The 14,471-nt window shown below is 36.1% G+C and overlaps 1 protein-coding gene across 8 annotated transcripts in view; it reads right to left on the reverse strand.

The window, feature by feature from the left end:
* Window positions 1-14,471, reverse strand: part of KLHL5 (kelch like family member 5) — a 57,947-nt gene that overhangs the window by 32,184 nt on the left and 11,292 nt on the right. For 2 of the 8 annotated variants that reach the window (XM_057407586.1, XM_057407585.1), the window contains exon 1: window positions 6,901-7,296. The exons of the other annotated variants lie outside the window; for them this stretch is intronic. In XM_057407586.1, coding sequence (XP_057263569.1) covers window positions 6,901-7,277 — 377 coding nt within the window. In that variant the 5' untranslated portion in view covers window positions 7,278-7,296. Of the gene's footprint in view, window positions 1-6,900; window positions 7,297-14,471 lie in introns of those variants that run through there. 8 annotated transcript variants of the gene reach the window in all.

The following is a 14,471-nucleotide window of genomic DNA, read 5'->3' on the forward strand; positions in this document are numbered from 1 at the left end:
TTTTTAGGATGGCATCTTCTAGGCTAAAAGTCTCCATGCTTGTTTTTGAAATAAAAATGAAGCCATGAAGACTTCATTATGAGTAAGAAAAAAAAAAAAATCAAATACACATTTCAAGCTATTCATTTTGGAACAAAGAGAGAGGAACAAAATCCAAAATTTGAAATGAATTCTATTTTTTTTAAATAACTGTAAAATTGTCTAAAAAAGTTCTCTGAAAATTTTGTGTAAATTCACTTGTATTTAACACTGTTCTACTGTCGCAATCAGTTCACCTAATTCAGCTGTGACTTCAGCTGTATTTCTAAAAAAGGTCAACTTCTCCGCAAGGTAATTTGAAAGCCTATGAATCTGCAAAAACGTAATTTTACTGCATGATAAGAGTGATGCAGTTAGATCAAGGCTATGTAGTACAGATGCTGGCCTTCTATACAATACCACTTTTTCTTTTCTAACCTCTTGCAGCACATAAAAGCTTATTTCCTTTCATTAAAAAGCCAGGTTTTGTTTGACAGAAGCAACATAGAATCATAGAATGATTTGGGTTGGAAGGGACCTTAAAGCTCACCTACTTCCAACCTCCTTGGCCAGGGGCAGAGACACCTTTCACTAGACCAGACTAGACATGCTGAAGTGCAGCTGGTTACTAGAGCTTTGACTGGACAAAGCAGACAGGAAGTGTTACAACAGCATTTCTATGTGCAAAATTTTGATGGAGAGAATACCCCAAATATACTGCTACTATGTCTACTCAAGTGGCTGGTTCACAGTATCAACAAATGAAGTCTGTTTTTCAAAAGATTTATATGCTCTGTCTCTTTTTCCCCACTCCATCTACCAAAAGTGCAGCTCTTCTCCTTTCTCCTTAGTTCCTTAAGTCATTGTCTCACTAAAAAGGGACAGCAAATAAGATGTGCTTTGCAGCCAGCTCCACAGCAGAGCTTTTGCTCTTTCTCAGCAAAGGCGATGAGCTGGGTTTTAATCCATTAACTTAGATGCCATTTGCAAAGAGTGACGTTATCTTTGAGACTTCTGCATACCCTCACAAAAAGATGAAAACAGCCCATAGGTTTTGGGGGGGAAATGGCAAAGGTGATGCAGAACATAACTGCATAAACAGGGTACCTTTTAGTTTGGTTTCTAAAGCAAATGCTCTATCTACACTGTTGAAATCTGTGGGCAGTACTACACACCAACCCAAATGGCTTTCACAGATGCACTGAAAGCAGTGCAAAATAGGAACTGAGCAAGAATAACTTATGCATAGAACTGACTTAAATTCTGTTTTGCATATGTTTCTCTAACACAAACTGAGTGTGGATGAAAGCATTAGAAGTAGCAAACACTGGGAAAACTGTAGAGATGGGAAAAAAACCCAAACACATGGTTTTCTCCTCACTGCCATGGTTCCACTGAACACCACTTTGTTTCTCAGAAAATGAAGTAACTGACACCAACATTTTAAACCTGAATGCATGCATAAAGAATATTAACTTTATAAATATGACAATAACCAGAAAAATCAATAAAGCAATTCAAACTTCTCAATAGATACAGATAGTAAAAAAGTAAGTATCCCAAAATTTCAATGAAGAAAAATAGCAGAAGTACTAATTTTTTTTCATTATTTCACACCTCAAAAAGGTTCAAAATAATAGAAGCAATCTAGATGTAAGTGATGAAAATAAATATGTGTGTGCAGGAAAATAGGTGCAACTGCCTTGTGTTTAGAGAAGACAATAAAAGGAAGAGAAATAAGGCAAGTGCTCTCCATCCACCTGCTCACATTCTTGTAATGCAAACACAAGTATAATGCCAATGAAATCAAAAGCCAGCGTTTGACTGATCAAATCAAAACTCTGCAATCATAAATGAAGCATATGGAATTTACTCCAGTGAATCACCAGTAAGCTGTAAATTTCACTATTACTAAAAAACAGTAAAAGCATTTGTTCTTTGACTAGAACAGATGAATCTTCAGTACCTGGACTTCCTAATTAAAACCAAAAAAGTCCTATGCAGCCAAAAGATAAGCTAATTGCCTACTTTGAGACAGGACACTGTATTTGCTAGACAGCATAATAAGCACAAGATCTGAAGGTATTTTTCTTTTTTTTTTTTTGGTTAATAACATAATTAGAAGATCTGTTGCAATTTCAAATCTTTAGGCTAGGGTAGTCAATAGCTTAGGTCAGACACATCAGAGAAGATAGAGCGTATCTCCCCTTGAACAAATTACATATCAAGATAAATTGCATTTTTACAACTTCCTTGCCACATTAAGATGGCTTCCTGCATTGCAGTTTTTACATACAATGTTTCCAAATAATTTAAAATCTATTTTTTTAACAATCTGGTTGTTCACATTGTTGTCTTCAAGCTAGCCGATGTTTTATTGCCCACCAAGACCAGAACAAAACTTGCTAAAATAATAATACACCAGGTTCCACGATTTCATGTATTTTGTAAGGAGTAAAATATTTCCTTCTTCAAAGTTAATAAGACAAGAACCTCAGCTACAGAGAATGAGGTTTGTTGAAAAGAAGGATGCTGAAAGGATTCTTGGAAAAAGTAAGCAAGAGTAAAAATCAGGACACTATTCCAAAGGCTGGGAAGAGTATAAATAAAAGGAGGAAGCCACAGAAGGTGACAACAGAGACTGCTAAAAATCCAATGTGTATCATAATCCACAAAAAGGGAAGACAATAGCAAGAGGAAAAAAGTGACTCTGCAGAGACAGAAGAGCACAGAAAGGGTATACAGGCATGTGAATTTGAGGGCTAGTGATTTACTCCATGCCAAAAAGAATTTTAGCAACTGCCAGAACTACAATCTTGCAATCAAAAGGCATAGGTTCAAGTAAACACAAATATATCTGCATTAGCCTTAATCTAACTAGCATGAGAAACAAAAGACACGAGAAGCTGGAGCACAGACTTCAGTGTCACCTATGCTAGCCCAAAGACATGTACAGCCTGCTAGACAAATACTACCGCATCTTTACTTGTTAATATGAAACAACATAGGCATGTTTCACCACAGCTAGATCTCTGATTATAGCACTGATGTTCCCTGACTTACTTTTAAGATGTCTTGGATTTAGTGCAATGAATTTGTTTACCCATACAAATGTCACCACTAATGCGCATTTTGTCTGGGGAACATCTATTCCAAACAAATAGATGGAATCCCCTGTGACTTTGTAAAGTCCATGCCGAAGCCTCTTCATTACAACATCTACTGTTCAAGCTTACCACATTAAATCTGCCTCATCTATGCCAAGTAACTGTGTTGCGCTAACCCTTTTCAAATGCGTACAGACAGCCCAAGCAAAGGTGTAACAGGCATCAAGGAAAATGAAAGAATTTTAGCAGCGGCATGGAAGAAAACAAGAGGCTAGAGATTTTCCCCTGTAAAATAACTATTCTTTCAATAACAAAGTTTTTTATTTTCATCGAATTCGTGCCTGTATCTAGCAAAAATGACCTTTTTACAGTTTTTCAGCTAATCTCAAGTATCATACTACTATCATGCCAGTACTAGGGAATCTATGAGCTGTCCTTATTTACAGTTTGCATTATGTTGTGATAGGAGATACACAGAAAATACACAGCACAGTTGGGGGTCCTAAGGAACTTACAGCCCCAGAGGTCAGTAAGACTGAGGTGAAAGTTAAAAAGACATAATCAAAGTTTTCTGTAGATTGAAAATTGGTGGGGAGGGTTAGGCTTAGACTGGAATTTACAGTGTACTACTCCAAGGCTGTTCATACAGAGCAGTAGAGTAGCTACCACATGGTACATTCAGACCTTGTCTTAAAATCAATTACAGATATCGTATTAAGCTATTCAAGCTTAAGACACAACTGATGAATTCTGACATATTCTTTGTATTTAACATTCAATATAAATATACATTTTATATTTGAATAAATTTCCATACTTAAATCTGCAGTAAACTAATTGAAATATTTTAATGCATGCCTGGATGAAATGAACCAGATGCAATATTCTGCACGCTAGGTATGCTCAAGGTATTTTTTAGCCTGATATCCACTGTGCCTTCAAGGTCTGTGGACTGCTACGAAGGCACTCACAAAAAGTCAAGAAAAACAAAGCTGTTGCTAATAGACTTAAATTTGCTATACCAGAGTCTGCACAGCTGTTGGGAAATTTTAAAGAGTGTACCAATCCAAAGTGATGACCATCACCTCAGGAATGCAGGAAAGTTAAACAGCAGCAGTACAGAAAATCAAAGAGACGAAAACCAGCAAAAGAATTCAAACCTCACCAGCCCAGTAAACAATCATTCAAGCTAATGCTGATTACAAACACCACACAGGAGTATGATGTCAACAGCATCATAGCCGACTAGCTCTGATCCCTGAATCCAGATAATCTATTTGCATCTCAGATGCAGCCTTTGGTGAAAGATCTGGTACTAAGGTTGGAACCTGTGTACTCCTTATGCCACCAAGCTCTATACTAATAGATTAATTCTACAGTGGCTCTCCTCTAAATGAATCACATAATGATCTAAAGCTTTTGTAATGACAAAAGACCTGATCAAAATGCTTTTCTACCTGTGTTATTTGATATGGAAAAGAAGAAGGATGATTGATACACACAAAATAGTAGAGCTGTTTCTATCGCTTTGTGCTTTTAGGGCTTGTAACTGGGTAGTAAGTTACAGAGGAACGAAGAAGTAAGGTAACTCCACAGCTTCTACAAGAAGTTTATAAAAAGGATTTTTTTGATACACATTATTTGTTTCTAGTGGGTATTAACAGGGTTTTCACATGGGAGGAGAAAACCCCTTTGAAAACTACATAGATGAAAGTAGTTTTATCCCCCCTCTCCCACAGTCCATAAGAAGTTATATTTTACACTAATAAAAAAACCTGTTTAATTAACTTCTTAACATCAGAAATATACCAGCTGTCAGGCAGACTTACACAGTCTGCCCGACAGCTTATCCATTCTTAACAAAGGGAGTGAACAAAACATGTTTTGAGTACAGCTCCCCCCATGAGATTAGAGATACAGGTAAAAATATAAAGCAAATTTTTCATTACCATTACTCACATCTTAAACTGCACGAACACTGAACTCAAAATTCATCTAAAATACTTAAAGCACAAAACTAACGCACTAGGAAGAATTACAAGACAATAAAGGAATTACAAATAACTATATATGCTATATATGATTAAGCACATAATTAAAAAGATGTTTTAAATTTACGAAATTCAAATCCTATACTCACTTCCTGTAGTATACAGCTCTGCTGCAAAAAAAACCCAAACACCACCAATGCTATAGAGACCTCTCTCTTTGTTACACAAAGTAACAAATTAGTTCTGTCATGTGTAAATTCTTCTCCCCAACTGAGAAAAAATTCATAATTTCAATCTACATATTTCTCTCTTAAAATTACATGTTTTTTCTAAACTGATTGATTGCCTTGCTATGGTGAGAATATCTTATCTGTGGTAAGGTTATATATAAGAATTTCCCAAGCAGACTTGCTGAAATGGAAAGTAATGTTATGCCTATATCATATATATTATCCAGTGAAACAATTATTTGAAATTTCATACCTGAATATCACTTAAAAAGTTATTTATAGCTACATAGTTGTTACAACATGGCAAGACTGCTGTTATGAAGCATCAGTATGCAGGATTTCCTTTCCCTGTAATTCTAGTACTTTTGCCATTCAATGATAAAAGGAAATACACTGTGTTGACTACTAAGGATTTTTACTCTTCCCTCCCTTCCCTGAATCTTTAAAGGTTATATAAACTATAAATACTTAGTGTTTATATTATGGACTATTTTGCCCTTATACTAAATCAATTTTCCTCTTAGGGAATGCAAAACACTAAACTGCTGTAACTATATTGATCTGTCCTTAACTGGCTTTATGAAACAGCATACCCTTTAAAATAGCCATACTTTCTGAAATGCGTATCACTGCAGAGTTATCTTAAATATGAGAAAGCAAACAATAAAATTTACTTGAAATGGTAAGCTAACTATTGTGCACTACCTGCACTATGAAAGAGGAAAAATACTTCTAGTGATGAATGAATGGCTGACTTATGCAATAAAAGGAAATAAAAGAATTAAACTGATACTTAACAAGAAAGATTATTCACTTGCCTAATTTACAACTGGTAAACACCATTCATTTAAGAATGAATTTCACAGTTTCATCTTTAGTACTGATATGTAAGAACACCACTAAAACAGCTTTATAGACACAGTAAAACCAATTTTTTCTTTTTGAGCTAGGTACACAGTTTAAGACACCTGGACAGATAACTGCAATCACTTTAAAGCACAAATTAGTTGGCTTTCAATAGATTAAATATTATTCTTCCTTCAGGTTGCATATACACAACGAAAATGCAATCTTTGGTTTATAGTCTAAATAATTTTTTACAGTTTCATCTCCCTCATCTATAGAAATATGTGGGAGCACCACATAAGAGACAAGAAGCTTACATTTTCATAGTTTTCACTGGCATAGGACTAATTCTCAGCATAACTACATAATTAGTGTCGCTTCAAAACAATTTAGAAAGAAATCCATAACATTACCACGTAATGAACAGTACCTTGTCCATAGCAGCAGGTACTTGGTATACTATTTAAAACACAAGTGAGTGCATCCACATTTGTGCTTTATTTATTCACATTAACTAAAGCTGCCTTTTAAAAAGGTCCTAGTAAACACTCAGAAGCCTGATAATAAATCATTTTCTGTTTCTGATGCACAGCAGCTGCTAGGTTTCTGAGGCATTTTAACCTAGAAAAAGGTTAGCCCTACATATGCATGCGATCTGTAAACATGAAATGAAACCACATTTCTCATAATAGGAAAGTAATAATTAACCTGCATGAACTGCTGTCCGATTCATTTTCTTCTTCACTTGCTCTATCATCTGTCTCTTGTCTGTCAAGCCAACGCGCACCTCCACAGTCGTCTGCTGAGAATTCAAATGTAGAGATTTCTGAGGTGGATGCCATTGGCCAAGGAGGTGAATTCTGGAAATCCTGTTGGCTGGACCTTCTGTAACCAACTGATGTTAAAGGAAGGTTACCTGAATCTAAAAACTTTGTGCCACCAGTTGTTACATTTTGTCCTCTATTCCAGAAGTCTCCCTGGTGGTTTTCAATTGCGGAGTTAGGGGCTGACGCCTGATGACCAAACCACCTCCATCTGATTTTTAAAATCTGCTTCACATCAAACTCTTTACGAGAGCCAGACATCCTTAGTGAAAGCCAGTGATCGCTAGGCAACAGGGTAAGAAGCAGCACACATAAAAGATCTGTGCACCCAACCAAGACAAGAGAAACACATGCTCTGCCTGTCTGTGGCAAGCAGATTTTCTACAGGAGGGGAGAAAGCATTGCATTCAGACAAAAAAGGCTTCTTTAACGGCATATAATTTGAATATCAACAAAAGGCAATAGTGAAAAATCCTCAGATAAAAAGAGGACGTAAAACAATCACCTCAATCAAGAAAAATGCTAATCGGTTTACCCTAAAAGCTCCAAGGCTGTTTCTGTTGCTCTCCTCTGACCATTAGCTTTCAAACCCACAAACAGTATTCATTAAAGCCCTTTCAAGAGCTGAATACCACCCCCTTTTCTTAAACCACAAATGACAGAGAAGTAATTCCTGTACTGCATCTTAGAATCACTGCTTCTTATGCTGTTAACTCTTGCTACTCAGAGGGAAAAAAATCCCACAAAAAGCAAAATAACTTCTTCCTGCACTGCAGCAGAATAAATTTACAGGAAAGACTTAAAACCGGTCCAAAGATAACTGATTATGCTGGGGAGAAACTCAACTGTAAATAATTTTTTTTTTTCCCATTACAGGACATGCACTAACTTAAAAAGGACAAGAACAGCCTGGAAGGCTCAAGGGACTAGTACTGGGGGTTATAAAGCCTTTCATCTTGATGTGCTTTGATTCAAATCTAGGTCTGCAGTAACTGAAAATTTTATCTTAAATGAGCTAATGGTTTCCATTCACTTATATATCACTAAAAGTGAAAAGAAAAAGCTAACTGGTCATTTTCCAAGACATCAGAAACACCCCCTGCAAAACAGACAACAAAAGACGACTTCTCAAACGGCTTCTTTCTAATCATACACAATCAGCTGTTCCAGATCAGTATAAAAGTACTGTGATGGAACAGTGAAAAAGAGAGATGCATACTTTTGAGACAGAACTCCCTCTAGACAGATAATGTAATGTATTAAAATAGCCGACAAAAGTTTTTATTTGAATGAAGAAGAAAAGCCCAAAAGGACAAAAGAGACAATGACCTATTTACATTTCCTATGAAAACCAGCTTATTTTTCTCTATGACATATGGAGCTAGTTAGGTATAAAATGCTGAGACTCATTCCAATCACATGCAAATAGTAATAAGAATTTCAGAACAACAAAGACGCACTGGATTTTATCAGTCTTTCATAAACAGATCCACGTTTCAGTCTTCACAGTTGTGTTACTCTGTTCAACTCTCCAGGATATACAGGCAACAAATTTATAAAGAAATGCTTCTTTTCTACCTACAGTTTTCATCAAAAGTGAAAGTCACTATCCCTCAGATGAACATTATGAGCTATAGTATATGTGATCTTGTGATCACGTGTAGTATTCCTTGAAAGAGGTTCTATACAGAGTACAAAAACTTAAGCAGCGCACAATTTTACCACCAAAACCCACAAACACTCTTTCATACCCAGTGCCAGGAGTAAATCATGCTATTATCTTGGGAACCATGATGCTCAAAAGGCTACTTTTAACCCGGAAATCTCACTCATCACTGCTGAGAACACAGTTATTGTGCTTCTCACAAATGCTAGCAAAGCTAATTTCTACAGAAACAGCATTCCAGTTGTTCTCTACAGAGATGCTGTGTTGCAGAACACACACCTTGCCAGCATCCTGGCATACCATAAACTGTACATGAAGGGCTTTGCAGCAAAATGGTATAACATGCAGACCTTACTCATCTTGTACACATACAGCTAATTGTTAAAAGCTTAACTGCAGTGTTTAAACACCATAATTTGTCTAACTGCAAGTTGGGTGAAATGACAGTATAGCTTAAAAAGTAATAATAAACCAGCAACTTTTTATTTATCCTCTCCTTACATTTCGCATTGGTGTCAGGTGGTCATCAAGGGTGGAGAAGCAGGATGAGTGATTGCATTTGTTAACATTCATCACAGCAGCAATATATTAATTACCCATTTAACTATAAAAGTAAACTTTAAATATGTTTATTTCTGCTGGTACAGTAAATCCATTATACAGAAGGACTGACCTGGATTCCCTTTCTTGTATAACAGACTCATTTAAAATTCAAACTGTCCCAGAACAAGTCTAGTGGCAGATTTGCAAATTCTAGCGCTTTTACAGCACTTTCTCATTATTTATTGAGAACTGCAGCCTAATTACTGCTTTTCTTCAGCTGTAAAGCTATGGGCTCCAAGAGCAGTTAGAAAACAAAATGTGCTGTAGTTTTAAGAGTCCATAACACAAAACCGTTTTCTGTTTTCTATAATTTTTCTAGATGTCTCAAACTCTTTCTCCTCCATACACTCTCCCAAATTACAGCTCTAAGACAGATTGCATAAATATCTAAAGTACTTCTTTTTCATATAAATTAGATACAAGCTTGTATTACAAATGACAAGATGAGACAAGCGCCACTTAACTTTTCAGTTTAAATTGACAGCATTGCTCGGAAATACTTGAGGGCCTCTTCTTATGTGGACAATCTTTATTACTATGAATAATGCGATAGCTTTTATCAGGTCCCCTGCTGGGAATTAACAGACTTTTGAAATCTCAAATTATGAACTATGAAGACTTCCACTTACTAAGACCACTCAAACCTCATCTTGTCTGGTGACTGGTGCTCAGAAATCCAAATACCTACCCATGTCTATGGCCCTCCAGTCATATGTCTAACGCACCAACATATTGCTGAAAAAACTGTGAAAAAGATAAGCTGAACAGCACCATCTTAGTCAAATGCAGCCCACACAGACTTTGCAAGGATTCCGAAATATTTTTTTTCATTTATTAAGGCAAAAGTTTTCATTACATGAAAAAACACGAGTGTTTATACCCATTTTTTCTGACTTTTATCATAGTTGCAGCTGAGTAACAATTTCTACTTTGTGGTGAATCATAACATTTTGAATACAGGTACAGTGTCCTCGGTGGGCACATCATCCTGTTCACAAACTTACTCTGAAGACAATTTTGAGCACTCTGGTTTTGACTGATCAGATTGATATTACCTAAGAGTGGAGCACCTGAACATGTAAGTACAAACCTTCTCTCATACAAGCAGCCCAACAAAGTAATAAATCCCTGCAGTTAGCAGTGGGGCACGGTTTCCCAAATTCTGCTTTATGAACAAAAGGAAAGCCTTTAAATGCACACCTTACGTTAAATCTGCGATTGTGTAAATAGCTAACACCAAGAACGTAAGATGACAGCTTTGTAAATTACTCTCTTCAAGATCTTCAGAACAACTTATCTCCACAGAGATATAAAAATCTTTTTTCCACTAGCCAAAACTTTACTCCACTGACATTTTTTAATATTACATATAATATTTATTCACACAAGTGTTAAAGGAAGATTGCAAACCAGAATAACTAGTTAAAATTTTGGTAACATTTTTACTCCTAAGATACTTCTACTGTTTATTTTAGGGGAAGATACACACTAAATATTATTGGGTACATCACTGGGAAATATAGAAAATAATTTAAATAATCAGATCTAAAGAGTTTTATTCATGATGACTTTTCCACTGGGAAGTTACGTAAATTTTCAAATAAACAAAAATTTATGGATTACTTTTCTGAGGCACTTAGAGATTTCAAACTCAACATCACTTTTCACGGTAACATTTTTACTGTCACTGCCGTGTTTTGGCTTCAAAAAACTATCACCACTCAATTTCAAGCAAACTCAGATACAGTGTTTTCAAGATATTCGTTCTGTCAAATGGATTTTAAACTACCAATTTTTAAATTGAAGATCTAGGGGCATAAAGGATCAGTCCTTAATATTAATGATCCTTTAAATGCAAATTAACAATGAAAATATCAAAATAACTAGATGAAGTCTGTGTCTGGACAGCAAGAGTTGTTTCTCCCTTGAGAAAATACTGCTTAGCAAAAAAATGAAATGCAAAAAGATGTATTTTAGACATTACTAGACTCATTAAGATGTGATAAAAGTAATATATTATTGTCAATGTTCAGTGATCCTAGATATGTATTCTAAAGCATAAGAAAAGTTCATTGACCACAAGATGTTTATCAATTAATCAAATGCATACTTACAGCATTAAAAGGCATTCAATATTTAACACTTTTAAAAAAACAGATTTTTAAAATATTAACTTGAGGCATTAAAATAACTGTTCAAAGAAAAATGCTATCACCAAAACCCAACTGCAATTCTGCTTATAACTATTCCTATGTTAAAAGAAATGCTAAATATTTACTTTCTTTTTGCTTCCCTATTCCTTTGTTCCAGCCTCAAGATTACAGAAATAACCTCAACAAAGACTTCAGGAAGATATCTACCTTCATGCTCTATGATTCTATAAAACAATAATCATTTCCTATTCCAAAGTTTTTTGTAAGTGCAAACATTTCTGGTTCACAGTTACACAAATAGTCCCTTACAGCAGAAACAGCATAGTTCATCCAGGCGGAAAAAATGAAAACACCCTACAGTTACTAACTGTATGAACTTAAATTCATTGTTCTGACCAGCAGAAATGAGCTGCAGCAAAATTACTGGCACTACATTACAACTTTCTGCCACTTTGCATTGCACATTTCTCTTGAGAGGTGCAAGCCATATGTTTAGAAACACAGACTTCAGAGCAGTCAGCTTAACAGTAGCATGAAAAGAGCAGTATGAAGCAACAGCATGGTTTGCTGTTTATTCAGATAAGGAGGGAGAAGGGGAGAAATATTTCCATTTACAATAGAAGACTACACTGTCAGATCCTAGGCTCAAGCATCATACTGGTTCACCCAGAACAACAGTTGTGATCCAACACATTTATGCTTCTTTAACATTAAAACATTAACACTGAATTTCTATCTATCCAAGTTAATACCCAAGCATTATCAGGAATTGCACCATCTACAGGTAAAACTGCAATGCAGAGCTATGCCTGAGTAAACAGAACAGTAAATCCTCTGAAGATTATTCACCCTGGAAAATTTTGCATTCCGAGTCCATCAGGTCAGATGTGGTTTTTCCATGAAAACTCATTACAAAATGGACAGCACTGTGAAAAGGCAGTCCCCCAGATCACAAAACCAGTTTTTGGTACCAAAAGGCTGAAGTAGCCACGCAGATTAAGACAAGTAAAAGGTTTCCAGTTCATACACCCAAATACTAGTACTGCTGAGTCTAATGAAAACAACATAAAGTCATACAATCTAGAAATACAGTAATACTCCAGCACAAGTCATCTGCTCTAGAAATGTCACTGTTAAGGAAGAGTGGTAACAAAACCACTGTTCTGCAGATATTTAAGGTAGTCTTGCCAAAAGAAGAGCAAGTTTTAGAACCAGTTTAGGAAGGTATTGACTAATAAAGCTACAAAATGCCACATACCAGAGACAGGACTGCAGCAAATCCAAACAAAATAACATGGAGATAGTTTCCTTCTATCAAGATGATATAAGCACACCTTTGCAGGTAGATTTGCAGGCAAACTGAGTAAGATCTTTTTACAATTTTTCCAAGACAGCAGCAGCTTTATTTCACCATGAGGCATTCAGTTTGTCTCAAAAACCCACAGAAAAATGGGTAAAGGAAAACACTACTAACATTGTCAACAGCAGAGTGGATGCTTGTTTGATAAAAAATTACAGGTACTCAGCTCTGCATAAGGCCCTTACAGAAAACTGTCAGATTACAAAACTGTAGAAGAACAGTGAAGTAGATTTGCAAGCAATTAGGTAATACAAGATAGTGCTCCATGCCAGACTATGCAAACATCGAAGAAAAATATATTGAGTTCCATGGGCAAAAAGTTTACACTGTATTTAAATGTCAAGCTATGTAATGCCACAGCAGCTGAAGCAACGTATTTCAAGATAGAGGCTTGAGCATTCTAAATGAATGATCCAACACCAAAAGACATCTCAAGAGACTCATTATTTCTCTCTCAGTGCGGACCTCTCCTTAATTAGCAGCTTCAGTTAGCACCCCCCACCTCCCAGTTGGGATTTTCAGCTGCGTAAGAGGTAACATATAAGGATATAATTTTATTACTTATTTCTAAAACAAATGGTGTGACCTCATCTGGAATTCCTTGTATGCAATTGATCATTGCATCTCAAAAATAGTGTTGCAGAATACAGGGTTCACAGAAAGGCAACACAAATGATCAAAGTATAAAACCAACAATCATCACACTAAAAGGCAGAATGCTTTAAGAATCATCTCAATGTTATTAAGTATCATATTAATGTTTATAAGAAACATATGTCTCATTACTATGAAAAATAGAACTTTTATTTAGTTTTAAAAATTAATGTTGCATCTATAGATGCCACGCACTTAGAATATTTTAGGAGCCCAATTGTGCATAACATCCCAGATGCCAAACAGAACTTCTGCAAATCCTTGCAATATTAATTCTACCACTGTACTCTACCTGGAGTTGAACCTCACAAGGGACATCAAAGGCAACACAAATGACTTTTACAGGTACACTAAAGGAAGACTAGAGAATGTGGGCCTGCTGCTGAACAGGGCAGGGCCCTGGTGGCAAAGGACATAGCAAACGCTGAGATACCAAACAACGCCCTCTGACTTTGTCTTTCTAGCAAGATCAGCCTGCAGAACTTAAAGTTCAACAAAGGGAAGCACAAAATCCTGCACCTGGGGAGGAGCAATCCCATGTGCCAGTATGTGCTATTGGTCACCCAGCTGGAAAGCAGCTTTGCAGAAAAGGACCTTGGTGACTGCCAAGCATAGTGACTACATACACAGGAGGTGAAGAAATCAATGCACAAGTTCCATGCTACTGAATGGAAATGTTGCTCCATAACAAGTTATTCTCACCCCCCTGCTAAATGAAAATTACTTTTGTTTACATATACAAAAGATGAAAGAAAAAGTGTCTTCCTTTTTAAAGAAATGCATTAGAAGCATTTTGTTACAACATTGTCAAAATGTGTACGTGCACATGTTCTTCCCCCTCCAGTAGGGTATTAAGATTTTCTATATGCCAGCTCTAGGTATGTATTATTTACTTTAATATGTATAGTACAGAAGAGCATTTTTCCAGTTCAGCTTGCCAGTAATGATTGCTCCTTATACAGCTCATTGAACACAGATGAAGCAGCAACTATGCAAGAAATGCCACACAAAGAAATTAT

The sequence above is a fragment of the Pezoporus wallicus genome, unplaced genomic scaffold (genome assembly GCF_028554395.1).
Source record: "Pezoporus wallicus isolate ANWC-B61680 ecotype Strahan unplaced genomic scaffold, APGP_CSIRO_Pwel_v1 contig_2492, whole genome shotgun sequence".
Taxonomy (NCBI): domain Eukaryota; kingdom Metazoa; phylum Chordata; class Aves; order Psittaciformes; family Psittacidae; genus Pezoporus; species Pezoporus wallicus.